Genomic DNA, 27,996 nt, shown 5'->3' on the forward strand with positions numbered 1-27,996 from the left:
CAACATTAATTTTTATTGATCAAAAATTCTCCAAAATACAGTGTTATTTGTCAGTGACGATTCAACTGAATAAAATACAAATCTTTTTTTTAAACAAACAAAACCGGTCTGTACTAAAAAAAAACACAATCAGCGTCATTAAATGTGGTTTCTTCTTTGTCTTCAGAAATGTTCAGTTGTCATAGTCAAAGGTTTTAAAATTAAAGCTTTTTTGTTTGAGGAAAAGTATATTCTTCAAATGAAATTGAATAAATAGAAATCCATTTTCGATTTTTCTTTTACAATAAATTGCTTGATCACAATTTACCCCTTAAATCTGAATTCCTCAGACTGTAGAGACAGTTGCTATGACAAACGATTCTGGGCAAGCTTTTGTATAGCAAACTTGAGATGAGAAAACCCTGGTATTATTGTGCTATACACATCCATTTAGAATGGTGTATTGGTGTTCAACGTCTCTTACGCAACTACGCAAAAGCTTGCCCCTAATCATGTGACATAGCAACTGTCTCCATAGTCCGAGGGATTCAACTTTAAGCGGTAACTTCTGACTAGTACTGAGTAAACAGTGCTTACACGTACACATCGGTGTAAGTTAAAACCAAATAATATTCTTTGTCCCCAAAGCAAATTTAAAATCTACAAAACTTGTGTCTAAGCAAGTCATTGCATAAATTCTTCAAATCTAACTTCGAAATGGCATTTTGCCTCATGTGAAAAAAACCATAAGATTCTCTAATGTTGACTAATAATCCCTTCATTTGTAGAAGACTGTTCCAATCAGAGTTATAATAATTATAGTCCAATTTATGGTGAAAACGAGCCATAAAGCACATTAAGCATTACGTGAGAATAATCTACAAAAAATCACAGCAAGTGAGCGTCTTTGAAGTAGTAAACGTTCAAAGACTAGTTCATAATATAGTACTGCTTCATTTCAAATGTGTGTGTGTGTGTGTAAAACTCTACAAAACATCCATACAATTTGTCTCCCACCAAAATAATTCTCTCTAAATTCATACAGTTCTATTCAAGTCCAGTTAAACATGTCTTCTTGAGGTCAGTACAAAAGGAAGCATTCTTGCCATTTGTTGAGTCAAACAAATTTATATTTCAGCATTTTTGTTGTCTTTTCTTTTACGAAGCACCTTTCATTTTTTTATTTGTTAAATTGAAATAACTCAGTTCATTTAACGATCAAGGTGTGACAATCTCATGATCTAGAATAATCTTATAGTCTGGTTCCAAGACCCTTGTATTGATTATTTTCCAGTTAGCTACCATGGGCACCAGGCCCGGTTGGCACAAACTTGGGCTGTGACGTTGCAATAGAAAGATCTATATAACCACAGTGAGATTTGTTGGGAAAAAAGCCTGGTTCCTTTTTATAAAACAAAAAGTAACAACTATTACTATTAGTGCATGTAGGAAATAAGATCAACATGGCTGCAGCAAATGAGACCCTGTAACACGGAGTACCAAGCAAATGTTACATAACTGGTTCCCAGCTGTCCCAATAACACTAATTATGCCTGCGACCTGATGAGTACCAATCAAATCCATCACCGGTATACACACAAACATGCATTCAACCAGTGCACCCAAAACAATCACCTATAAGTGAATTACATTACAATATGAATCACTTAGTGAAAATTCTTTACTCTTTTTTAAAAATTAAATTTGTGCAAGCCAAAAGAGTAATTTTAGTCATGTGAGCAGCACCTTCGCATTCCATGAAAAAAATACCAAAGTTTGTTTTCCTTCATTATACAAAAAAAGGGTCAAAAAATTCTGGACCAGCCAGAAGATGTGAAGATAAGAGGTGCTTTTTTGAATCAAAGTACTGTTACAATTTTTAGTATAAACTTCACAACTTTATACGTTTTACAAACAAAGAGACAGACACCAAAGTGTCTTTCCAATACTCACCTTCACAGATATAACATACAATATCCACTCACAGTATAGCCTCTTAAAGCTTATAGTTAGACAAAATCTAAATATTTGTTAACAATCACAAATTAGCAGCCATTTTCATCAAGGCTATATGCAGCAGCAAAATCAAATAAGAAGAATCACGACGTGGAACAGGTAAAAACGTAAAATTCCAATATCTGAAATCATATTTACACTAAATTATGCTGTTTATGATTTAAATAAGAAAGAATTTGGGGGAGTAAGGTAATTATACCCCCATGAGTGTATAATTATTGTCATTGTCATTCAAAGTATTCCGTTTGGACCAGATATATCCTCATTGAACGAAGAGAATGGCAAACAGGATAAAAATCACAATTTTGATTCCCCTGACTAAAGAATGCTATGAAACATACCGTATTTCTGGCAAGATAAAGTTGCTCAACATTTAAAAAAGGTAACAGGACTAACTGGTTACCGGCCAAGATGTCAGGAGACATCTTGCGCTTGTAGATGGTTCCCTGTACTTTTGTAGCTTTCAGGACTTTGTTGACAGACATTTGTTGCTGGACTTTGAGCCGTTCACATCGGGAAAGAAAATGTGAATGGGACTTAATTGTCTTTTAATTTACTTCCCAAATGTTTGTCTCAAACAATGTGAGATTCTAAAACTGTTCTTAAGCTTTGTTCCCATTGGCCTTTTTCTTCCTCTGCCATGCAGAAAATTACCAGAACTGGCTTTGGTGTAATTCTGCCGTGCGTTCCCACCTGGACTCTCCGTTTAACAGCCTGGTCGCGGTAGGTTCACAGTGCGGAGCTTTTTCCATTGGATTTTTTAGTGTCCCTGTTAAGTTACCATGGCTGCGCGGAAGTCTTCTTTGACCTCTTTCGGCCTGTTAGTATGACATCGTGGTCGCAGTAAGTTGACAGGGGGGTCAGTTTACTACGCGTTTCCATTGGATTTAATTTTGTCATTCTACAGACAAGTCGCAGTACTTTAAACCCCCAAAAAGTCCAATGAGAACACGGCTTTAGTCTGAAAAGTCTAAAGTGTGTCGAACAAGATATTGTAACTTTTTTGGGGTAGTATAGGTAGACTGCACCCTGTTCAAAGTATATATGTAAAATCATATGAAATGCCATGCTCAGTTTGCAAATTACAAGCAAGAAATTAACATAAAGTAGTCAACAAACTTTACTGACATTTCAAGTCAAGATTATTTTTTAAGCAAAGAAATCTTTGCTGACGAGTCAGAAAATAAGCTAATAATGAAATTGCTAGTAACTGTTTAGGAATGCGGCAAGCCATCAGTCCTGACTAAAGTACAGCAAAGTTCAAGCAAGAGTTTTATACAGAGCCATCTCAGTGTTAGTAATTTCATTGAATGTAACTTTATTTACATGTACTTAATATTTTCTTTCTTTTTAGTACAAACGTCTGCAAGTACAAAGAGCACCAGGCCTTTGTCATTTAAAGTTAATTATGAACTTGGCACTTTTTACCATAATGCTGGCATAACATCATTTTATTTTCAATCGACTACAATTTAATTTTCTTAATCATTCATTTATGTGTTTATGTTAAATCAGGAACTGATAGAGAAAGAAACTAACAAAAATAAACAAATTTGCATAAAGTCATTACAATTGTTCAGAAACTGTGTAGCTGTTAAAAATGTCAAGGCTTTTTAAAACACATTTCATTCAAATACATTTTGGAATTTTTGTTCAGAACTATCAAGAATAAAACAGAAAAATCATCAATTCAAGAAAAGGTGTCTCTCATAAAAATTAATCATAGCTAAAACAGGAATTTCTTTCCCTGAAATTGATGTGAACATTTATTTTAAGACGGCCTGTTTGTTTACAAAACAGAAAGCATGTGCTTATCTGCATGTTTTTATTTAGCATTTCAAATGTCAGTTTTTTACGAAGCAACAGATGTGTCAAAAATCATAATTTGTTTGTTTGAGTAAATTCTTGACGTACATAATGTACTTAATGCATGTGATTTTTCAAAGCATGGACTTTTGGCTGAATCGTTGCTTGGTAACAGTTCTGAATTGGAAGGTTAAGGAAGATGGCGTCTTTAAGGCTGAAAGATTCTGTGTGTGAATCTTAACAAAGTACGAACAAAGATTTTAAACGTTTAGTACTGACTGTAAGCATATTTACGATCCAGCTTAGGGTGTCCCCTCGGGTGTTCCCCTCCCTGGATCCCACCCACGGCGCCACCACCCCGTAACACCGGCTGTGACTGCGCTAGGACCGGCTGCGACTGCGCTAGTCTTGTCATAGACCCAGCTGGTGACACTGGCGTTGATCCTCCAGTAGGGGGCCACATTGATGACTGTCGTAGAGTCACTGGATCACTCCATTGTGGTGTTAGGGGTGCATGGACGTGGAGTTGTTCTTGGGCTGGGAGGGGGTACGGGCCAGGGGTTGGGGAGGCACCGTCATTAGGAGTAACGGGGCGTTGCCATAACACCTTGGGTGGCCATGTCTTTGTTGACCCCTTTAGTTCCTGTAACAATAAATTTAACCAAAGAAAAAAAACCTAAACCAACAAGTATTTTAAATGCAGCAATCCTTGATACAGTGCGCCCAATTTCGTCAAGTTTCCCATGTTCTAGAATGATCTGACAATGAGTGCATAAAAGTAACCAGCCTATAATCCTTCACAACATTGGCTTTGTAAAAAACAGTGTGATTATGTTTGCAGTGTTTACCTCTTTAACTCCTAGTATTAAAGACAGAGGACACTATTGGTAATTGTCAAAGACCAGTCTTCTCACTTGGTGTATCTCAACACATGCATAAAATAACAAACCTGTGGAAATTTGAGCTCAATCGGTTGTCGAAGTTGCGAGATACTAAGAAAAAACACCCTTGTCAAATGAAGCAGTGTGCTTTCAGATGCTTGATTTCAAGACCTCAAATTCTAAACTTGAAGTCTCAAAATCAAATTCGTGGAAAATTACTTCTTTCTCAAAAACTACATTACTTCAGAGGTAGCCGTTTCTCACAATGTTTTATACTATCAACAGCTCCCCATTACTCGTTACCGAGTAAGGTTTTATGCTAATAATTATTGAGTAATTACCAATAGTGTCCACTGCCTTTAAGTGATAAACTTGAGAACAGAAATAACCGAGGGCTTAGAAACTAGACCCATAAGCGTATCTTGGGTGTGTGGTCTAGTTCACTGGACCCAAGCTCTGGAGTTGCAGCAGAAGAGTATGGGTTCGAATCCTGGTCATAACACTTGTGCCCTTGAGCAAGGCACTGAACAATAATTGCTTCATAAAAAGTTGGTAAGGATGTGCATTCTGCTGTACCAGCCAGGCTCCATGGTACCCATGCCAACATCCTTATAGACTATGAAAGGGGTTACCCTGTTTCAGCCCCAGAAGTAGGTGGCAACGTTTCCCTGGTGACAACGTTTCCCTGGTGACAGTTGATTTGGGTCCATTGCCCAAATCAGCTAAGCCCTGCCTTGTGATGTTGGGCGATTTCTCATAAAGAAACATAAACCAAAACTAGATTGAGTACGTACCATTTGAGCTACCTCTAGGTACTTCATTGCTATCTGAGCACTGGGATCAAAACCACGCCCATGAATCACCTCCTCTCCTCCACTACTGTGTCTCCTGTAAAAAAGAAAAAAGAAAAACATCCAATAAACACGAACAAGATATCAAGTCGCACAAAGATTCTCACTTGGTTTCAACATTTTACAAAAGAACTCTCCATGAAATTCCATGGAAAACTTCCCTCCTTAATAACAGTCTGGTTCCCTGCTTCAGCAGACTATTTACTTGTGTGCGTTTTAGGTTATTTTTTAATGTGGTTTAGTGTATGTTTCTTGGTTTCCTAAATGCCTTTTCATTTGGTCCATTATATTCCTTAAGCTGTTCACTTAAAAACCTGTTTGTATTCCTTTTTTTATTATGTAAACTGTTCAGTAATTAAAGATATTACACTAAGTTACCTGTTCATGTTTGTTGTGTTGTCATTTAGTCTTTAAGAAAGACTCTGTTAGGGTCAAAACGTCAGGCCGTTAACAATTTGTTACATATATCCTCTTGGTCCTTTTGGTTGGTAAGTTGTTTGCAACAGCTGATTCTATTTTTTCAAACCATAATAGTAATAATAATACTGACCTTCTGTTTACCGAGGCAACAAAGTTGGGTCCAGTCAGTCCAAGCCCCGTAGCGAACGCAATATCTCCATTCTCTGCAGACTCATCACTGGAACTTCCTGAATCATGCTGTCCAGAGAAACTGTGGCTCAGATGATCAGGCACCCTACGTAGGGTCAACAAGAAATCACAAATTAGAATTTAAGTAGGATTTGAAACTTTGCATGGTGGAAATACGATATGGAAAGGTTTGCGGTAACACCATGTAATGACTATCTCTCAATGAGTTGGGTGTTCTGAAAAGAACCGTTGGTTTCACTCCATGTTTCAGTATGCCCTGATCGTCTTCTGGCTTTCTCCAGAAGACGATCAGAGCATACTGATCAAAACATGCTTCAGTGGTACATTGTAGGCGGAAGGTTTTTATTTCGTCGATGAAACGTTTGAAGATGCATCGAGATAATTTCTCTATTTGCCTTCCATCCTTTTAATAGATGAGTTAATCTTATTGGTGAAGGGCTTAGATCAACCTTACAACCTCTTTCCCGCCAGAGGTATGTAGCCAGCATCTGTCTTCTCTACAGATATTTTTGTGGTAAATACGACAGCAGTGTGACCGACCTGGTTCACCCAATCAGAATGTTTGAGCATGAAACCTGGCTATTCTTCTCACCCATACACTTTTGATTTGTTGAGATGTAGAACAAAGAGTCATTCCAACAGCTTTATTCCACGTACTGCATCTCTGTGGAACTCCCTCCCTAGTGCATTTCCCCCTCCATCCTACAATATAGACTATTTTAAGAGGAATATCAATTCCTACCGTTAGCTTCCCCAAAATTATTTGCTGCATTTTATAATTTGTCTTCTTACAGCTCTTTACCAAGAGTGGCTTTTAGCCTCGTTTGGGGCAAACTCGCATTAAAACAAAAGTTCAAAACTTGACTTACCCTTCAGGATTACCCTCTGGGGGTAATGGCCACGTTCTATTCAGTCTACTGTCCGGATACACCCACTGACCCTGGTTCTCTGCCATATCAAGGTCCTTAGCGTACCCCTTTGTTCGCTTCCCTAGGAAATTCGTAGCGATGTACTGGGCGAACTCGGCATCTGTACTGGAGTTATCGTACATTGATACGATGTCCCTCTCTGCATTTCTGGTTGGGAAAGGACGGACTCCTTGGACGGGAGGTTGTCGAGCAAGTTGATTCAGCTGCTGCGGCTGGGACGTCCAGGACCGTGAGATCATTGTGGTCGGGATCTCGGTGATTCTATCTTGAGCTTCAGCTTCCTGAAAAGTGGGGTTAAAATTGCCGTATTTGGCTGGGTTGGGGTCGATATTACCCCAGTTTCCTCCGACGTTGCTTTGGGTGTTCCCGCTGTTTGTGCCAGGTGTTGGAGTGGTGTTCCGAGGTGATCCTTGTGAGAAGGTGTCGAGATGTTGTCCGATAACGGTCTGGGAGGGCCTGGTGATTCCAGACAGCATGTCAACAACGTCTTGGATCTCGGCATCTGATGCAAAACCCTTCCGATTCAAAACAGGTCCTGAAGAACAGAAAACAAATATGAAATATATGATTTGCGGTAACACAGTGTGTAGATCTTACTGGCTGGATAGATTATGTTCTTATGAGAACTAGTCTTGCAATATATTTTTCTACCGTAGAGTAGATTTTTCAGAACTCAAGTGACTCCTTTACTACCGTGGAGTAGATTTCCGAAATTTCGGGGGACTTTTCAGTTCTTTCACTCAGGCAAATTTTCTATCATAACAGGTCAACAGCTACTTCTTTTTTGTTTTTTTGAGGGAGAGGGGTAGGGGTTGGGGTTTGGGTGAGTTTGCAACCAGCACTAAAGAAATGCAGGTGTCATATGGAAACTTGTCCCCCCCCCCCATGTGGGAAATTTAGCACGAGATGAAGGAGGTTGATTCAAAAGAGGGGCTATAAGAAAAAGTTTGTACATCGTAAGCCAAATGTGGGGGGGGGGGCAGAATCTCCTGCCAGTCGACTAATCTTCTTCAAGACAAACCTTTGAAGTTGATGACATTCTTATTCCAAGGAGCGTGTTCCTCCGTTGGGCTCGGGTGTGATGTGATAGTCACTGTCGGGCTGATCATGGTTGGGCGCTGGCTTGCTATGCCAATGGTTTCCATAGTTACGTCCCGTTTAGGAGTACTGCTGCCAACTGGAGTCTAGAGGTAAAATAAAAAAATAATTGATTTGATTCAAATGCTGCAATACTCTTCTAAGAAATATACTAAATTCAAAGAGATAAATGTTATGTCATTAAGGCCTTTAATGTCAGTCATATTAGAACTCCCTTAAAAATCTGTAACCATTTTATATATACAAATGCAGCTTGAATAATGTACTACCGGTAGTTTAAAATTGGTCAAACATTTATCCAGCCAACGCTGTTGAAAAGTGTAAAAGTTTTCTTTTGACACTTTCAATTTGCCCACCAAGTTGTGATAAACAGCTGTTGAAATGTACAAATATATAACCAGCTTAAATGCTATGTCATCTACAATGTTTGTTTGGAATATTTCCTGGTTAAACAGCTTGATGAAAAATCGATCAATCACACTCCAAACAGCGCCCTCGTGTGGTTATCACCAACCATACATTTCATGAAGAAATTCTTACTTTATGCTGATTGGGAGCCTCCTGACTCATTCCTGATTGGCCACTGCTCGAGTCATCTGATCTGTGATTGGTCGCTTCAGCATCCTGATCCAGATCCATGGGCACGTAGAATTCACTACTCGGGGCTTTGCTCAATTGACCTGAGCCGATCCCAAACTTTGATGCCAGTTTCTCCATGGTATGTCGGAAGCCCTTACCCTGGGGGGATCCGGGGGTACTGTCCACCGGTTTGCTGCTCCCCTTGAGGGTGGGGAAGGAGGAGACTTGCTCTGTCTGACGGAGCTTGACTTTAATCAAAGGCAAGGAAGGTTTCCTTCAAGTAAAGACGGAAAATATGAAACAGATTTAATGACGATGTTTCATAAACGTGCCAATGCTTTTGCTAATATTTCCTGTTTCTAGGATTTCAAGCTTTGCATACAAAAATGTTTTAAATTATTAGGGATACCAAGCGGATGGGTACACTATCTTAAATCATTTTATTGTAGAAGTAAATAGAAATTAATCATAAGTAAACAATTACGAGGGAAAATGAAACAGATTAAAACAGATTTACTGTTAAGGGACCACCTTGCAAAAGGTTTTCCTTGAAAATATTGATTTGTGGTTGAACAAAGAAAATTTTACCAATGACCTCCAGACTAATGTGTCAACACTCTACCGACTGAGATATCTAGCCCTCCGTTGGCTGTCTTCCTATTTTGTCAATATCTTTGTTCATAAGTTCCAGTCAGAAACCTTATAGCCATTAACTGCCTTGAAAATGTTGTCACAAATTCTATAAATATTTATATAGCTTTTGTCAACTTAACCTCCACACAGGATTATATTATGGGAAAATTCATGATAAAAGAACAAAGGCTTTCCATAGAGAACGAAACTAATCCAAGCAGAGCAAAATAGTTTAAAGTAAACGAGGAAACAAACAAGATAAAGGCTTTCAAATCCTTAATAAAACTACAAAAGAGAAACTGAGAATTGTTATCAGTAATATTACAGATTTGAAAGTTAGAGAACGCTCGACAAATATAGAAGGAATATCATCATTATAATGTACACAAGCACGAGTGATTCATTTCAGTTTCTACTTTAAAGATAACACAAGAAATGCATTTTTTGTTTTAATTGGAAATTATTAGTAATTTTTCCTCTTTTTGGTACACATGAAAGTGCAACTGATTCTGATTCTTGTGAGTCTCTTTAAATTTAGATTTGTAATTGTGCCTGATGATTGGTCATTTTCCCAATCAATCTGGTTTGAAACTTTTATAGAAGAAGATTCAATACCAGATTTGCCACATTGCTGTTTTAATTCTAAGCATTCTGCCTGTATATAGTTGTCATGTTTTTTATACAATAATTGTATATATATTTATTTTTAAAGACACTGGACACTACTGGTAATTGTCAAAGACCAGTCTTCTCACTTATTGTATTTCAACATATGCATAAAATAACAAACCTGTGAAAACTTGAGCTCAATTGGTCGTCGAAGTTGCGAGATAATAATAAAAGGAAAAAAACCCTGTCACACGAAGTTGTGTGCCTTCAGATGTTTGATTTCGAGACCTCAAAATCTAATTTGTGGAAAATCACTTCTTTCTTGAAAACTACAATACTTCAGAGGGAGCCAATTCTGACAATGTTTTATACTATCAACAGTTCCCCATTACTCCTTACCAAGTAAGTTTTATTCTAAAAATTATTTTGAGTAATTACCAATGTGTCCAGTGCCCTTAATGTACTCTTGTGTTGCATTGGAATTGCGAGTTTTACCATTTTTATAATCATGTAATTTTGTACTTGCAATTCGCTGCAATTTTGCCTCTGGCAACAAGTTTAAATTTTAATAAACCGTGAATATTTAATATGTAATTATTTAATCTAGCGCTGTACTCTTTCCTGTCTCTTTATGCATTGAATAAATTTTCCCTGTCTGTACCTGGGTCTGTCTACACTAATGAGTACATTAATGTTTCATACTATGAACAGTAAATAAAATTTAGAATGCAAATGGAAGCAGCAGAGTTTTGAAAATTTAAAACATAATAAATTGTTGTTGTTCTTATATACTTCTATTTCTAGAAAAACACATTTATTTATTTGTTCAGTTTCTATTCTCCACTTTCCCTCTCTCCCCTTCTCTCTTGAAGTTTGAATTAAATCTTCAACTCCATTATCCCCATTAGGTTTTTCTTTCAGATATTTTTGTTTCAACTGAATATCTCCTCTTCATTTCTGTCTCTCTGTTATATTTCTTCTTTTCCCCCCTCTCCCTTCATCTTCTGTTTTTATCTCCTTATCTTTACCCTCCTACCTCAAGTGGCTTTCAGCCTCTCAAGGAGAGGGGGGGGGTCCATTAGGAAAGAGAAGTCTTACCTCCCGTCTAGTAGAGCACTCAGCTCAATTCTTCTAAGGTAAACAACCTCCACAGTACCAAGTCTAGTCTCCTGACCCGTCGCTGCTTTGCCCCACAGGCACTGATCCAAAATCCAAACAGTCGGCACTTCCACGACGAAATCACCATCATGAGATGAAATCTGGGCATACTTCTGTAGGTTTCCATGGAGATTCGAGGCTTTAATGTCAACCTGTGTGTAAATTGACAAAATCTCATATTATTACTTTTGTTTTGTACAAACTTGAGCCCAATTTCATGGCTCTGCTTACCGTAGGCAAAGTATCAGCGCTTATGGGAGCTTGGAATTCTCCCCTTACGTCAACCATATCTCTCGGGTTATCAGGGAATGTTTGAAAAATGTGTGTGCGTACTCCACGTTACAAGTTGGGCCCCGACCAGCATGCCTGTCACCATGCTAAGAATTACGTAATATTTATTCCCCAAAGAAAACCTTAATCTGACAGTCTTTTAGTATCCCACGACCCCTACATTGACTGACAACATAATTTTCAATATTCCAAATAGACCCCTTGCAAATGAGGACACACTCACTGAGGCCAAAAAGTGCCCTCAATGAGGCCAAAAAGTGCCCTAAATGAGGCCAAAAAGTGCCCTCACAGAGGCCAAAAAGTGCCCTAAATGAGGCCATAGCGTCCTCGCCGAGGCAAAAAAGCGTCCTCACAGAGGCCAAAGGAGGCAAATCATTGGACGATACATGTAGCTGTTCTTTGTGCATACAAACGTGCACCTCAGTGTCCATGTAGCGTCCATGTAGCGTCCATGTAGCATCCATGTAGCGTCCATGTAGCGTCCATGTAGCATTTTGCATTATGCAAGGGGCTAATAGCTACATCCCCGTGCCTCGGACAACGATATCTTACCAGGTCTTCCCTGCCAAACAGTAGCTGTACAGCCAGCCTGCTCTGCCCTACTGCTACCGATGGACACACCTCACATAGGAGGTTTAGAGATACCTGCTCCTGGTTGATGGGTACACCTAACTGTCTGGATGTTTCCTTCACTAAGGCTTCTACCGCTTGCTGTAAGATTAAAAATATGATTTCATTTCAATTTGTTTATTCTTGTGGTGAAGGCAATGACTCTAAGATAAGTGAACTTAATCACTATAGACCTTTATCACGGTGCAGCCATCTTGAATTTCTCTCATTGATAGCGATGTTTTCAAACCGAGGCTGGAAAAACAAAATAGTCTGGTTCCATATTGAAAAATGATTTTAGGCATTCATTTTTGTTATTCGATTCGAGGAACGTGACCAAGATGGAGGCAGCATGATTAAGGTTTATACAGTTTGGACTGTTAAGATAAGAATGTGAGACTTTCTCAAGGCTTTCTCATGGTGAAATTAAATTTTTTAAATCTATAAAGTGAAGTGTTGGATATTGTGGAGGCTAATGATATTTGCGTTTTTCCCTTTTACACCGATGCATATTTTAGCCATGCAGTCCTGGAATTAAATAAAGGCAATGGAGGTCATGGACTCGATTGCCCCTAGAGTTGGCCTTAGTGCCCCTTTAGCAATTTTCTATAAACTTATAAGATTTGTCCATGGAAGTGCCCTTTTCAAAATGAAAACGGCCCTCTCAAAGATGAAATTCAAGGTCTGGCACTGTATACGATTCTTGTAAAATAAATCCACAGGCATTTTACTTGAGTGAGATTCGAACCCATGACCTTTGCCATTCTAGAGCAAATGTCTTACTACTAGACTACCGAGCTTGCCTGGTAGCTATAAGCAGTTCCAGTTCTACATTTTAGCAGTAGATACAGCAGCACTTTAACAAATGAAAGGTGTTATTCAAAACTACAGCCTGAAAATCAGTAGTTCATTTTTTAGCAAGGATAAACAAACGATCCACTTTCTTTGTCTTTACCCACCAGTTTAGCCTGAAAGTTTTCTTCTTGATTTGGCGATCTTTGACACATTGTCCCCTCAACCTGCAGTGACACATCCTGAAGGTCAGCCTGCAATGTAGCCCTCTGCTCACTAACAGACAGTCGTTGTGATTGGCCGGTTTCTCCAGCTGCAGCCACAGTCTGATGCAAGAGTTTATTTGATTGGTAGGTGTTGATTTCTTGTGATTCTCTGTTGCCACAGCAACCTTGCATGAGGAGTGAGGTACATTGTGGGTGAAGATGAAATCCTCCACTCAGACACAACTCCGTCTTTGGAAGCTCGGACAAATCCTGTTTGTACACCTTTTCAAACAAAACATTCAATAAAGTTAAATTAATTTAATCAAAAGTGTTTTTAAGTGATCTCAATAGTTTAAAGGAAAAGTATATTTATATAACGTTGTCAGTACAAGTACTCTGTGTAAGTACATACCGATAGTTGGAGGTCAAGCTTTTGTTTGACCTCTGACATCTTGAGGTCAACCTGCTGACCCTGATGTGATTGAGCATCCTGTAAAAGCTGTCTCTCATTGTCCGTCAAAGAATAGCCCTTCCGAAGAGATTTTGTCGCCTGAAATGAAAGAAAATCCGTTATTATGAAACAATATTCAAATGATTGGGGTTGAACAAAGAAAACATTACTAGAGCGGGCTTTGAAACAAATGACCTGTAGATTAACAGCCAAGCACTTAATTAACACAATGTTTTGGGGGTTTTGGGTTTTTTTTTGGGGGGGTGAGGGGACATACTGAACAGTGCCCCCTATTGTCTCTTATACATCAACTCATAACTGACCCCTGACCTGTAAAGCAGTGATCCCTGATAATAACAAACAAAAATTTGACCCTGAAAAAATGAATTGAAGAAGTTTAAAAAGTTTCATACAAATTTGGGTGGGACTGAAAAGTGCCTTCCGTTGTCTCTCATATACATCCAACCCATAAATGACATCTGACCTGTGAGGCAGCGATCCATGAACTGCACGCCTCCCTGACCCCATCTTCACATTGTTCTCCGATTAAGACGTCTTCCACCTCTTCATAGCAACCCAGTGGGGTGAAGGCATCAGTCGCTGATCGAAAGAAATGACACTGGGTCTGTAACATCAGGAGAAAACATCTCGCTAAGACCTGAGGAAAGGAGAAAATACATCTTTATTTTTAGTCTTTTGAGAAATCATAAAGTGTTGGTGCTCTCCTTATAAAGAAAGAAGAAACAATAATCAATAATGCTTTTAAAGCAGAAATTATTGCTCACATAACTTTCTGCTCTACAGAAATGAGCAGGGTGTGACATGGGCCAAATTTCATAAAGCCTGTAAGCACAACAATTTGCTTAGCATGAAATTTCTTCCTTGATAAAAACAAGATTACCAACCAAATTTCCATTTGTTGCATATATTGCTTGTTACTGGCATTCAGCTGTTGTTTGCTTATCCTGAAAATCACATGGAAATTTGGTTGGTAATCCTGTTTTTATTAAGGAAGAAGTTTCATGCTAAGCAAATTTTTGTGCTTACAGGCTTTATGAAATTGGGCCTTGGTAGTTTGGCTGTTAACTCTACTCTCTTGTACATGTGGGCTTAATTTTGTTGTGTTTAGCAACATTCTGTGCTCAAGCAGCTCAATGGTCCCTGGTCATTGCCTAGATGCCCCCTGATGTCCATGAAGTATTTTCTCTCCTCAATACCCTCAACCAAGAAGGAACTACCGAGCTCTCTCAAGAACGAATTATGGTATTATTTCTTTGAATTTATTGATTCAACGCGACGAAAATTAATCACTTCGAAATCCATTAACAGAATAGTGACACATCCTGAAAAAACAGTGAACACAATCCTAGACGCGTCAGGACCAACAAGGGACGAACAAATTTAATCAATTTAGAAACGAGATTCTAAGAAACCTACTCTAAGTAGGGCAATCCTTACAGACACCTTAAGAAAATTAATCTTTCACGAGAGAAACCTGACACCAACGCTTGTGACAATGTCAGGAAATTGCAATAGATTTTTCTTGGAATGAAAGTGATCTAGAAATGCGACACTTCTTAGCGACAAATATTGTTGTCTGTGGAGGAATGAAAGTGTGTGTCCTGGCACCTCGAATGTGGGAAAAACCAAGATTGTTAACAGTCACTCCGTGAAGCAGGAAACCATGAGGAAACCATAGAGCTATTGTGTTATAAATACACCCAACATAATTCATGCAATTCTATGAATGTCAATTTTTTACAAAAGCCTTACTTCCTTTATTTTGTATTCTAACTGTGTACAAAGTACATGTCACAGTTGTCAAACATAATTTCATTAGCATCCCCCCTTGCCAAGATACCTGACTTTCCACTTGTTCATAAGTTCATACATGAGATTGCTGTTAGGTGTTGAGTACTGTCTAAATAGCTCAGTTGTTGTTCATGCAAAATGCAAGACAAACTTTGAAAGTGCAGTATTATTTACAAGTGAGTACTTTATGTGAGCACGATCATTCAGTGATAGGACCCAACTTCATAGAGCTGTTTAAAGGCAGTGGACACTATTGGTAATTACTCAAAATAATTATTAGCATAAAAAATTACTTGGTAATAAGTAATGGGGAGAGGTTGATAGTATAAAAAATTGTGAGAAACGGCTCCCTCTGAAGTGCCGTAGTTTTCGAGAAAGAAGTAATTTTCCAAGAATTTGATTTCGAGACCTCAGAATTAGATTTTAAAATCTTGAAATCAAGCTTCTGAAAGCACACAACTTCGTGTAAAAATTGTGTTTTTTTATTTCATTATTATCTCGCAACTTCGACGACCAATTGAGCTCAAATTTTCACAGACTTGTCATCTAATGCATTTATGTTGAGATGCACCAAGTGAGAAGACTGGTCTTTGACAATTACTAATAGTGTCCAGTGTCTTTAAAGGAGAAAATTGTGCTTTTAAAACAATTAGCTGCAAAGCAAAAGTCATCCGACACAATTTGTACATGACATGATATTTTGGCTGGTAACCCTAGTGTAGTAAGCATAACTTGTTATGAGCAGCTCCATGAAATTGGACCCTGATAAGTGTTGTGCGTGTTTTTGTGGAAATAGTCTTCTAAAAAAAACCGACAGTGATGGACATTCTGTGAAGAAACATACGTAGTCGTCCTGTAGTCCTGTGCTGTACAATACAAGGTCTGGTTTCTTTCAACACCTTGTATGGCCTACAAGTTTCTACCTTGTATGTGTACATGCATTACCTCAAGATTGAATTACTAGAGGCCAGGTTTGATAGTGTGAAGTTGTGAACATGGCGTAGCTCGGATAAAAGGAGTGATGAATTAAAGATGGTTGGGTAAGAGAGTGTTCCCGGCAGGTACGACTAGAATAGTACGAGTGGCACAAACACGTACTGCGCATCTATACAAACAACTTCGCATAGTGAATTAATTTAATGAACATTACATCCATCACGTACATGTAGACATACTCTTTGAATACGTGTAGATCATGAATGTAAAATGTCATAATTCCTGATTCATGTTTTTAGCATTGTGGTTATTTTTGTTTAATTTGCAGTTAATTTACACAGATCATACATGACGTACATTTACAACAAAAACATCCTTTAGATAACAACAACAACCCAATGACGGTGAACAGCAATCAACCATCCCCCCCCCCTCAAAAAGACAAGACAAAACAAACGTCACACACAAACTTTCCAATGGTGACTGATTTCACAACCCTAACTTCAGAGCACCTCATAACAGTACACATTATGTAAGACATTGTCCGAAGAAAAAAATACTTTCATAAAATTAAATTATTACAACAAAAAATATCCTCTCTGTTATTCTGAAGATGACTCCAAATGACTAGACTCAACATCTGTGAGCCATTCATAATGGAGCAACCATCTTGTTTTCTCCAATTAATAAAAAAAAATATGTTCAAAAAAAAGTCTGACTATTTTGATGAAATTGCTTACTTGGAAATTCATTATTGCTGATAAGCACAAAGTTAGGTACTTAGAGGAATTTAACAAAATTGCAATAAAATTGCCAAAAAACATTATACTGTAGTATTTTAGTGACTAGTAATAAATTAATATATCTCCATTTGAGCTTTCGTAACAACAACTACTTCATCAGATGCATTGAAGAAAAACAACTTTAAGGTATTATAAACAAAGGATGGTAATATAAGTCTGTGCTGTCGTGTGACAACAAACCATGATCCCTATTCATGGAGGAAATTGCAAAACGGGCAAATTTTGTGGCAGCAAATCTGTACAAATAATACCATAATAATCCCCCACTTCCCAAATTTCTACGGGCATGCTCGCAACTGAAGATTTGTGCCATCTCCAAATCTCCTGCAATCTAATTAGCCTGGAGTGTTGTAAACACTGTCCTGCCGCTTCATTGCTCCCTTGTCAAGCTCACCCTCCCCCTTGGCCTCCTACCCAGCTAGAAGGCTCCTGGGGATTTCAGCCTGTCATGTGCAATGAGTACTGCCATAGTAATTAGGTTCGGATCATTATAAGAAAAAGGGGATATAATCCCATGGGGAGGTGGAAGATGAAATCACAGGGTTTTGGGGGAGGCTGATGTAACATGTTGAGAAGTTTCCATACATGTGAAGAAAATCAAGTCCTGTGGTACTGGACACTATTGGTAATTACTGAAATAATTGATAGCATAAAAACATGTTGGTGATGAGCAATGGGGAACTGTGAGAAACGGCTCCCTCTGAAGTAACTTAGTTTTTGAGACAGAGGTAATTTTTCACTCAAATATTAAAAGACTTTTTTAGGCATCTGAAGAAAGCAATACATTTTTTGCAAAATGGGTGTTTTTCCTTTATTGTTTTTTTAAAACTTTAATGACCAATTTGAGACCAAATTTTCACAGGTTTGTTATTTTATGCATGAGATTCACAAAGTGAGAATTGTGGTCTTTGACTGTGTCCAGCGGTGCCTTTAAAGACCCTGGACACTATTGGTAATTGTCAAAGACTAGTTGGTGTATCTTAACATATATGCATAAAATAACAAACCTGTGAAAATTTGAGCTCAATTGGTCGTTGAAATTTGCGAGATAATAATGAAAGGAAAAAACACCCTGTCACACGAAGTTGTGTGCTTTCAGATGCTTGATTTCGAGACCTTAAATTCTAAATCTGAGGTCTCAAAATCAAATTCGCAGAAAATTACTTCTTTCTCGAAAACTACGTCACTTCAGAGGGAGCCATTTCTCACTATCACCCTCTCCACATTACTCGTTACCAAGTAAGGTTTTATGCTAATATAATTATTTTGAGAGATTACCAATAGTGTCCACTGCTGGGACTTCCTGTAAACTGTGAATCAATTTTCAATTCTTGTTTTACATTTTAAGTAGTTTTTAAAATGTATGGCGGAAATACAATCTTTGTGGTCAAACAATATATGCAAAGTACATCCTGTAAACACAGCATCTCTCAAATTGAGAATTTTACTTTGTGTAGATTTTACAAATTGATAGTAGGCCTACATGTTGCTTTTACATCTCTGTCTCTTGATTATTTAATACAAGTAAAAACCAAATTTAAAGACACTATGTAGACACTATTGGTAATTGTCACAGACAAGTCTTCTATAACTTGGTGCATCTGAACATATGCATAAAATAACAAACCTTAAAAAATTTGAAGTTGAAGTTGCGAGAAAATAATGAAAGAAAAAACACCCTTGTTAAACGAAGTTGTGTGCTTTTAAATGCTTGATTTTGAGACCTCAAAATCTAATTCTGAGGTCTCAAAATCATGGAAAATTAATTCTTTCTCGAAAAATACTTCAGAGAGAGCCGTTTCTCACAATGTTGTATACTATCAACAGCTCTCCATTACACATTAGAAATGTTTTATGCTAATAATTATTTTGGGTAATTACCAATAGTGTCCACTGCCTTTAAACACTTCTGTTTAAAACCAATGGCATATAGTAGGAAATAGTTTGGGGTGAGGTGGGCCCAGGGAAGGGGGGGGGGGGGGTATTGAAAATCATCCAAGCTGAGATATGCATCAAAATAATGATTTCAAAGTGTGTGAAGGAAAAAAACCCACTTACAAGTCTGTCTTCATTTGCTATTGCCTGCCCACCGTTTCGTTGTTTCTGTTTTGGGTTAGGAGGGGGTTTTGGGTTGGGTGGGGTGGGGGTTCGAACCCCAAACCTTCTGCTGCCATGCCACTGTGATAAACCATAGAGTCTGTCCTTACTCTATGGATAAACTGGGCCAAGTTTCATAGAGTTGCTTAGGCAGAAAGTAATGCTAAGCGTTCTGCTTAGTACAAATGAGCAGAATACCAGTCACCAACTGTATGTACATGTGACAACTGACATGGTATTTTTCAATGGCAACCTTATTCTGGTACTTGCATAATGTTGCTGTGCTACTAGAAATAAAATTCTTTTTTAGATGAAGACATTCCTATGAAATTGGTTTCAAAATTCTTTTGAAACATGTTGTCAATCAGTAGAATACATGTAGAAGAAACTTTACCAGTGATTCTGTGAAAATGTGTTTTACAATTCCCAAACAATTTGTCAACTGGTAGGACATGGAATAGAAGAACTTTACAGTGATGATTCCATGAAAGGCTGGGAAACCAATCAGCCACAGGTTTGCAACCTTGACAAACTATTGAACCTACTACTTGATTTGCCTCTACCTTCAAACATCAACAATTACCACACCATTCATTTCCTGTGGCCTGGTTGCCGTAGGGTCAGGAGTGTCAACCAGTCTGGAAAGCATAGTAACCAGTGATGGCTTCAACCATGAGAACATTCCAAAATCTGTTTGGTACTGTAGTCATGGTTTTCAAGGGAATGTATTGGTTTATGGAATTGAGGAATTTTTTACTTCCGATGCTTTCCTACAGCAAACATTCCATTCAAGGAACCTTGACAACTTTCATCTAACTTGAAAGAGTTTACATTGATTGTTCAATTAATTTTTGTTTATTACATAGGCCTACATATGTACATTTTAAACTTTCTGATCTTGTGACATAAATGTAAATATTGTTACCTACTGTATCAGCCCTAGGGTCTCGTAGAATTTCCCCCTAAATTTGAGCCATGAAAGAAGTGAAATCCATTGTACCGAGGCATTACTGTTCCTTTCTTCCATTGTGATTTTAATACAAGCACCCAGAGTTCATTTTACAGGACTGTGCCATTTAAATCATTAAAATACATAATAGGTATGGCACAACTCGCGTGTTTATGTACCCCCCCCCCCTCCCTCCTGTACATGTATACAGTTTTAAATCCAATTTTAAATATAACCATTTTTAAGAATTGTAGTGCACCCGACCCAGGCTTGACCTTAACTTTTGAAGAAAAGAAAAAAAATACTGATGTTTCAGAACTTAAAACGCAAAGTTTTCCCATTATGATGACCACCCCCCCCCCCCCACCCACCTTCAGTTTAAGTTCTGTGTCACATGTACAAAAAAAAGTGAGTATATTTGCTCTAACTATGGAATATTTAACAGTAGGTCTACTGTTGCAAGTCTATTTAAAGATGTTCAATGTTCACGTGTTACTGGCAGGTGACAAAAAGAATACTGCAGAGGCCCACGTAGTCATGCGTATCAACACACGTTATTCTACGGACTCTACTCCTTCAGTGTGCATACACGTGTGTGATTTAACACATGTTTCCACTGAATCTTACATATTGGATGTAAATTTTAATTAAAGGCACTGGACACCTTAGGTAATTTTCAAAAAACAGTATTCTTACTTAGTGAATTCCAACATGTGCATAAAATAACAAATCTGTAAGTTGTTTTACTCAATTGGTCATCGAAGACACCCTTGTTGGACAATTTTTGGGGGGCTTTCAGGATAGGAATAAAATACTTCCTAGCTAGAAGTCTTTTAATATTTTAGTGAGAAACTACCTCGTTCTCAAAAAATGTGTTACTTCAAAGGAAGTCATTTCCCAAACTGTCTTATATCATCAAGAGCTCTCCAATGCTCGTTACCAAGTAAGTTTTTAAGTTTATAGTTTTGAGTAATTACCAAACGTGTACCTTCCCTTTAACAAGTTAAACACCCACTTACACCCACGGGGCAAACTAAGCTAGGGTTTCCAAGAACCAATCATTACCTACTCCTTGTGAATACTTTGAGCATGAATTCACAAAGTGGACATTCATTATTCCGAAACCTAATTTGCATTATATGGGATGTAAAGTACTTGATTCCAATTTGTACAAATCCATAGAAGGACTAGTAAGTTTAGTCTCTTTCAAATCTTGTCAATTTTAAAGGCAAAATTATTGTATGGGAAATTGGACAAAATGTGAAAATCATTTTTTTTTTTTTAAACCCTCATTATAAATCTTTTAATACCATATGTGGCCAACCATTAAAACATGAAATCAACTTCTGCGATTAAACACACCAATATCTGTGAATTCATATATTCCTACTAATTTTTTTTGTGTGGAAATGAATTTCAGTCTGGACATGCACCTATATTTATTATAAAATCTTAAAAGAGGAGCTGCAAAAATCTTTGGTCAAATTAAGTGGTTTGATTGCGCTCATTTCCCATTAGATACATCTCTCCTGAAGGTTGGGACAAGGTTATTAATTGTAACTCATAATAATCAAAAAGTTGTTTTTTAATGAACAATTTGTATAAATTTGGAAATAAAAAATAATTTATTGTTGTTTTACTTAGAAAATGAAGATTCTTTTCCTATTTAGCAGGAGTTCAAAAACCAATTTGATGAAATCCATACAAATTGCACTTATGACCTTAAATAATCCTGAGCAGACGATTTCATTCATTATATATGACTCTGATTTCCATAATAAATCTGAGGTGAACCAGCTCTTTCATTTTCTGTAAATGTTCAAAGTTTGAACTGAGCCTTACCAGGGCCCAATTTCATAGAGCTGCTAAGCACAAAAATATTCCTTAGCATGAAATTTCTTCCTTGATAAAAACAGGATAATAGCCAAATTTCCATTTGTTGCAAATCTTGTTACTGGTATTCAGTTGTTTGCTTATCCTAAAAAATCACGTGGAAATTTGGTTGGTAATCCTATTTCTATCAAGGCAAAAAATTCATACTAAGGAAATTTTTGTGTTTAGCAGCTCTATGAAATTGGGCCCTTTTCACAAACATAAGAGTTCTACATCCAGTGTTCTCAATTAACAGCGGTCCGCAAGCCAACTGCCAGTTAAAACATCAGAGGACCAGCTACAACTCTTTTCAAGTGAGTAGGATTTGAAACTTTGCATGGTGGAGATAAGATATAGAAGAGTTTGCGGTAACACCATGTAATAACAATCTCTAAATGAGTTGGGGTGGTTCTGAAGTTGGGAGTTAACCCAACGGTTCTTTTCAGAACCACCCCAACTCATTTAGAGATTGTTATTACATGGTGTTACCGCAAACTCTTCTATATCTTTTCAAGTGGTCCGGCTGGCCAGTTCAGTACTGAAAGGCATCCATATTTCATTTGAATATTGACTAAGTGAAAATGCAGGTTCTAGTTTTTTTTAAGTTTTTTTTATATAAATGTTATTATTATTAGTTAAATGTCAAGCTAACTGGCCCTGCTGACTAGTCACCGAGAAAGTAGCAAGCCCTGGCAACACATGTGAACTAGTCAAACAGCTTGCAGACACTAACAAATATAGTAGTACTAGTCCAGCAGGCAAGCGACAAAAAGTGACAAGGAAATCCTGGATATTACCACCTCATTGTGAAGACTCAAAGTGAAAAAAAATATTGAAAGGTTAATTGGTCACTAGCAACCAACTACATGAAGTTACCACAGCAATACCATAGAAATATTTTTGTTTAAATATAGATCTTCATTATAGATAAATCTTACCTGAACTCCCTCATCTGACTTTTCCTTTGAGTCACGGCCAATCAGTCTTGTAACCATGGCGATACCGTCCTCCTGAATGTGTTCACTAGCATTAAGCGTCCTGGCCGCCAGGTCTTGGGACACTTGCTTGACCCTCAGCGCAAGCTCCACAAAGGGCGTGTCCTGGAAGAGGGTGACAAAGGTCTCGGCAAGGAGCGTGCTTGACCTGCAGAGCGCGTTCATTGCCATGAGGCAGTCCTCACTTTGAGTTTTGACGTCTTCGACATGGGCGTGGTAACTGTTCGGGAAGCTCCGATGGAAGTGGGAGCGACTCCGACCGTCTCCCGATCCATCAGACTTCATGATTGGCATTGAGGTCGTATCAAAACATTGAGGTTAGATCAAAACAACTTGGTAGGTCACTCTACTCCCAGTTCCTTACTGTTGCCATCTCAGTTGCTCCGGACAGCTCACACGGTGCGACCGCTCTGTCTGAGAAACACAAGTGAAAATGTAAATAATGTAAGAGGTAAAGTCTTTAAATAGGCTCCTTTATCAAGGCAAAGATTTACTGGACTCAAGACTTAATCTTCTGACTTGGTTTTTTTAAGTTGCTTGTTGCAATTGCAAAATAGATGATTAGTGCAGTCAGTTCTTCACAAAGGAGCAATTGTAGCTGTCCAAAAACTAGCGGACAAACATGTTTGCCTGTCAACGCTCTATTTTTAGTTTTTAAAATAGCAATCACATTGTGTGCTATACTCTGGCTCAAGTTATCATTCTCAATATAACAAAATTACGTACGAGGCTCATTGTGCTTGACGTGTACTGAAGCTAGAAATGTCTAAATACAGCCAAGTTGAATCCACAAGAGTAGTAAGAGTAATCCAATATTTGAGCGGCAATACACAAGAGCATTGACGGCATTGGCAAGAACATAGCCATACATACTTCTATCCGGGTGTTCACCTTTATTGTATACGCACTGGTACACGTATTTGTTGAGTAAGGGATCAAAAAGTTCCCACAAAGCAGTTGGGTAATAACAATACGTAAATCATAATGGAGTTTGATAAAGCACTTTGTATATTGTGAAGGATGCTTGAAGCGTTTTAGTTAAGAATTTAGTGAATTGCATGCGTGTTACTAACTCAGTAAACATTCCTAAGTCAATCACATGAATTAAAAATGACATTTTCATGAGTAAGCATTTTGCACTGAATGTGCTGTACTCACCTTTTTCTGTGAGAGACAGAAAAATCATCCCCTGCTAAAATGAATTTCCCCTGAAACTATTTCAGTATTTTTCTCTGAAAACGATGAAACCAAAAGTTCAAAACACTACAAGGACACAGCTGGGTTTAGCCACTGTACATGAGTGATATTATTGTAAAGTGTTTATAGACACTGGGGCGTGTTTTAAAGGCAGTGGACACTATTGGAAATTACTCAAAATAATTATTAGCATAAAACCTTACTTGGTAACAAGTAATGGAGAGAGGTTGATAGTATAAAACATTGTAAGAAACGGCTCCCTCTGAAGTACTGAGTTTTTGAGAAAGAAGTATTTTTCAACAAATTTTATTTTAAGACCTCAGATTCAGAATTTGAGGTCTCGAAATCAATCATCTGAAAGCACACAACTTCGTGTGACCAGGGTGTTTTTTCTTTCATTATTATCTCACAACTTTGATTATCGATTGAGCTCAAATTTTCACAGGTTTGTTATTTCAAATGCATAATGTTGAAATACAGCAAGTGAGAAGACTGGTCTTTGACAATTACCAATAGTGTCCAGTGTCTTTGAATTACAAATATGGACTGTGTTTTTACTGTTAGTGCATTGTCGCAGATAATGATTGGGTGAAATTTGGATTATTTATGAAAATAGAAAAGCCAGATGTCATTGAGTGGTGTCGAGCCTATATTCTGTGAATTCTTGGTATGGAGTTACATAATAGAAGTCTGATCGTGTTTGAGTGCCATATGCTGCGACAAATCAGTAGGCTTACCCGGATCAGCCATCCTCCTTTATCACAATCTCACTTTTAGACAGTAGTTATAAATTGTATCAACCAGTCACCATGTATTTTCTTAGTTTTTCTTAAAATTGTACCATACAATAAATGGTACATGTGTAGCCCTAGAACTGTCTTGAATGTAAAATGTTTTTACTGTATGCGAGCATTTGAATTTTCCTTTTTGAGAACAAAGAGGAAATTAATTTAATTGAATCAAATCAAATTGAATCGAATGAACTGGTCAAGTTTAAATGTGTACATTGTAAAACACATTCACAAAATGGTTTATAGGCTAACTACAAAACAAAAAAATATGAAAAGTTTCAGGGAGGTTATGACATCATCTGTCAACAATTTATATCTCTACTCTTAAAAAATAAAACCTCTACAAATATTGTACCGTACGATTGTTTTTGACAAAAATCTAGTAAAGAATTCAACACATTTCTATTTCTTGAACTCAAACCATGTTAATATCTTTTATAAACTTTTAATACATTTTGTTTATTTACTCGCCAAGAGTTTGTAAAGACACACATTTTAGTGTTTACAAAGCGTAATAGAAAATGTAAACAATGCTTCAAAACAGAATACATTAATTTAACGACGAGTTCAAGGAGTTGAAAGACATTACAAAACAAGACTGAATCCAACTATGATGACTTTGTGTAAATGTTAAGATTGAGTCGGTCAATGACCAACATACATTCTGTATGCCAGTCCCCAAGAGATTTATCTAGTCAAATGCACCAAACAGCTTTGAATTTCAGCCAAAACAACCAAGAACTTCCTGTGTTTTATGGGGACTGAAGCGGGTTGGGACAGTCGTATCATGTCATTTACATCAATACAGGACCTACTGTTTTCTGAGAGGCTTCTCAAGGGGTTCTCTACATGGGCCCAATTTCATAAAGCTGTTTTCAAAGCTAGCAAACTTCTTCTTCTTTTTTAAGCAAAAAATAAGTTTGCCACCAATTGCAACAATGAAACTTTACGGGATTTTGGATGGTAAGCAGTTTCTATTTTAGTCTTGTCACAAGACGATAGTGCTCGATATTTGATAGTGTTCTGCGCTCAGTTGTAAATCGCTAAAGCGCGCCCTCCTTTGACTGGAAAGCTTGACGTAGTTCGCCAGTCAAGCTTTCCAGTCAAAGGAGGGCGCGCTTTAGCGATTAACAACTGAGCGCAGTACACTATCCAATATTGAGCACTAACGTCTTGTGACAAGACTATTTCTATTTTGAGCAAGATTCGTCAAATTTGTATGCTTACAGGCTTTATGAAATTGTGCCCTGATCGTCCATCTCTGCTTACAGAAGAGGTGAGAGTCATTAATATTCCACTGCAACTAGGCCTATTATAAATAGGGAATTTCTTCTTTCTTTTTAAACCAAGGAAATTCAAGAGTATCGCTGAAAATGTTGAGTGTGACTTAAAAGGGAGGTTAATTACTTCAAAAATGAAGGACCATAAAAGCTTACTTAGTAAGAAATGCCTAAATTTCTGTTGATAATTTAATATTTGGAGAAAACATGCTATCAGCTAGAGTGGAGGGAGGGATTCAAAAACATTCAATCTCAGCATTTTTTCTGCATGAAACGTTTCTCAGATGTGTAGGACAATGGTCTAGAATTGAGGATTTCACAAAACCTCAAGAAAAAGGGAGATTTAAAGCATGAATTCTTGCACCCTCTGGACCTCTTGACAACTGGATGATTAGGCCTTTACAAGTAACTGTTTGGCTGTCTACAAAAAATCGCATGCAATAACATAAAAGACTAATTTTCTGTTGATAAAGTTAGTCCATTATGTAAGTGCATGCGATTTTATTTGTCCTTGAACATAGTGTTCTTAAAACATTAAAAAAGTGTTGATTAGTTTAATGTGAAGAAAAAAACCCAATGAGAATTAATACGTCTTTCATTAGTTGCGATAACGCAAACCTCCTCCTCTCGGCCGTCGGGAGGAGGGTTACGTGATCGCTACTGTACTAGTCTTTCACCATTACCCTAATCACAGACTCCTTTTGTTTACAGTAGAAAAGGATTCCATGATTAGTGAGGGCCAGTCATTCATTAATGGAGGCATTGCAGCGAGTTAGACCCAGTGTCTGGGGCGCTAGATTCCTTTTTTCGAAATGTTGACATTAATCTAGCGCCCCAGTCACTGGGCAGGGGTCGAAATTGCCACTAGCCCGCTAGCCCAGGACTACTAGATTTACAACCGGGCTACTCATTTTTCCAGTTTGATAGCCCAGCGGGCTGGTGGGAAAATAATGCAAAAATCATTACCACAAACAGCAATGAACTGTGCTGATGGTGTATTGTAAACTTTGTACCGTGACTCAAGACATGGTTTTGTTTTTTGAGCTACCAAAATCTCATCAGGGCTACTAAAAATTATTGGTCACTAGCCCTGCTGACTACCATGAAAATACACTTAATTTCAACCCCTGCTGGGTCTATTTATTGTGATTGATTTGTGATATGAACTGAATGTAATGTGATCTTCTTTTTTTTCAAGTGTTGTCATTATTGCTACTACTACCGATAATGCCAACATTTCCAAAAATAGTACAGCCCCCAGTAACTGGGTCTAATTTCTAAACACCAAACAAAGTCCAAATGCATGGTCAAAATAAATCTAACAAAAAAAACAACCATTCAAAATTTTATAATTATTGTACAAGCCTAGCTGTGTTTAATTTATAAATATTTTTATTTCATAAAAGTACAAACAAGATTATAGGTACAGCAAACAGACAAGGTCCATTTTAAAACCATGCATTTTATAAAATGTATTCAGAGATGGGCATACACACAGTTAACTGCACCGTTACCGTTGGTTCGTGTACAAAGTGCACACACACAAACCACCCACGCCAAGATTTTTAACTAGCTGTAAATAAATAAAGAAAATAACTCACTTTATCTAGACACCACATCACTTTGCTTCGCCACACAGGTCTCTAAACTTCCCCAAATCCAGTTCCAATGTTTAGATCCTGTTGTTCCACGCGGATAAAGCCACAATTTACGCCCAATGTTGAAGATACAATTACAATTTTTCCGAAGCCGTGTTTCATGTTGTTG

General features: G+C 37.6%; 1 protein-coding gene across 2 annotated transcripts; it reads right to left on the reverse strand.

The window, feature by feature from the left end:
* Positions 1 to 5: 5 nt before the first annotated feature.
* LOC139934922 (granule associated Rac and RHOG effector protein 1-like) lies at positions 6 to 27,992 on the reverse strand. 2 transcript variants are annotated; one of them, XM_071929349.1, is made up of 14 exons: positions 27,831 to 27,992; positions 24,120 to 24,193; positions 22,905 to 23,375; positions 13,982 to 14,155; positions 13,459 to 13,596; positions 13,008 to 13,328; positions 11,992 to 12,150; positions 11,089 to 11,300; positions 8,710 to 9,022; positions 8,093 to 8,255; positions 7,012 to 7,606; positions 6,084 to 6,227; positions 5,477 to 5,570; positions 6 to 4,444 (listed from the first exon to the last, which is right to left on the reverse strand). In XM_071929349.1, exons 3-14 carry the CDS (start codon positions 23,253 to 23,255, stop codon positions 4,070 to 4,072), a joined length of 3,039 nt encoding a protein of 1,012 aa, XP_071785450.1. In that variant the 5' UTR covers positions 23,256 to 23,375; positions 24,120 to 24,193; positions 27,831 to 27,992; the 3' UTR covers positions 6 to 4,069. The 2 variants fall into 2 exon arrangements, with proteins under 2 accessions (XP_071785450.1, XP_071785449.1); XM_071929348.1 differs by lacking the exon at positions 24,120 to 24,193.
* Positions 27,993 to 27,996: the final 4 nt, after the last annotated feature.

Source organism: Asterias amurensis, chromosome 3, assembly GCF_032118995.1.
Source record: "Asterias amurensis chromosome 3, ASM3211899v1".
Taxonomy (NCBI): domain Eukaryota; kingdom Metazoa; phylum Echinodermata; class Asteroidea; order Forcipulatida; family Asteriidae; genus Asterias; species Asterias amurensis.

What these genes read in the sequence shown, in the direction of transcription:
- LOC139934922 (XM_071929348.1), bottom strand. Translation starts at nt 23,255, where the DNA reads ATGCCAATCATGAAGTCTGATGGATCGGGAGACGGTCGGAGTCGCTCC. An exon ending in CATGGATCGCTGCCTCACAG is followed by an intron (nt 13,597 to 13,981) that starts GTCAGATGTCAT and finishes CTTTCATTTCAG; the next exon opens with GCGACAAAATCTCTTCGGAA. An exon ending in CCAGAGGGTAATCCTGAAGG is followed by an intron (nt 6,228 to 7,011) that starts GTAAGTCAAGTT and finishes GACCCTACGTAG; the next exon opens with GGTGCCTGATCATCTGAGCC.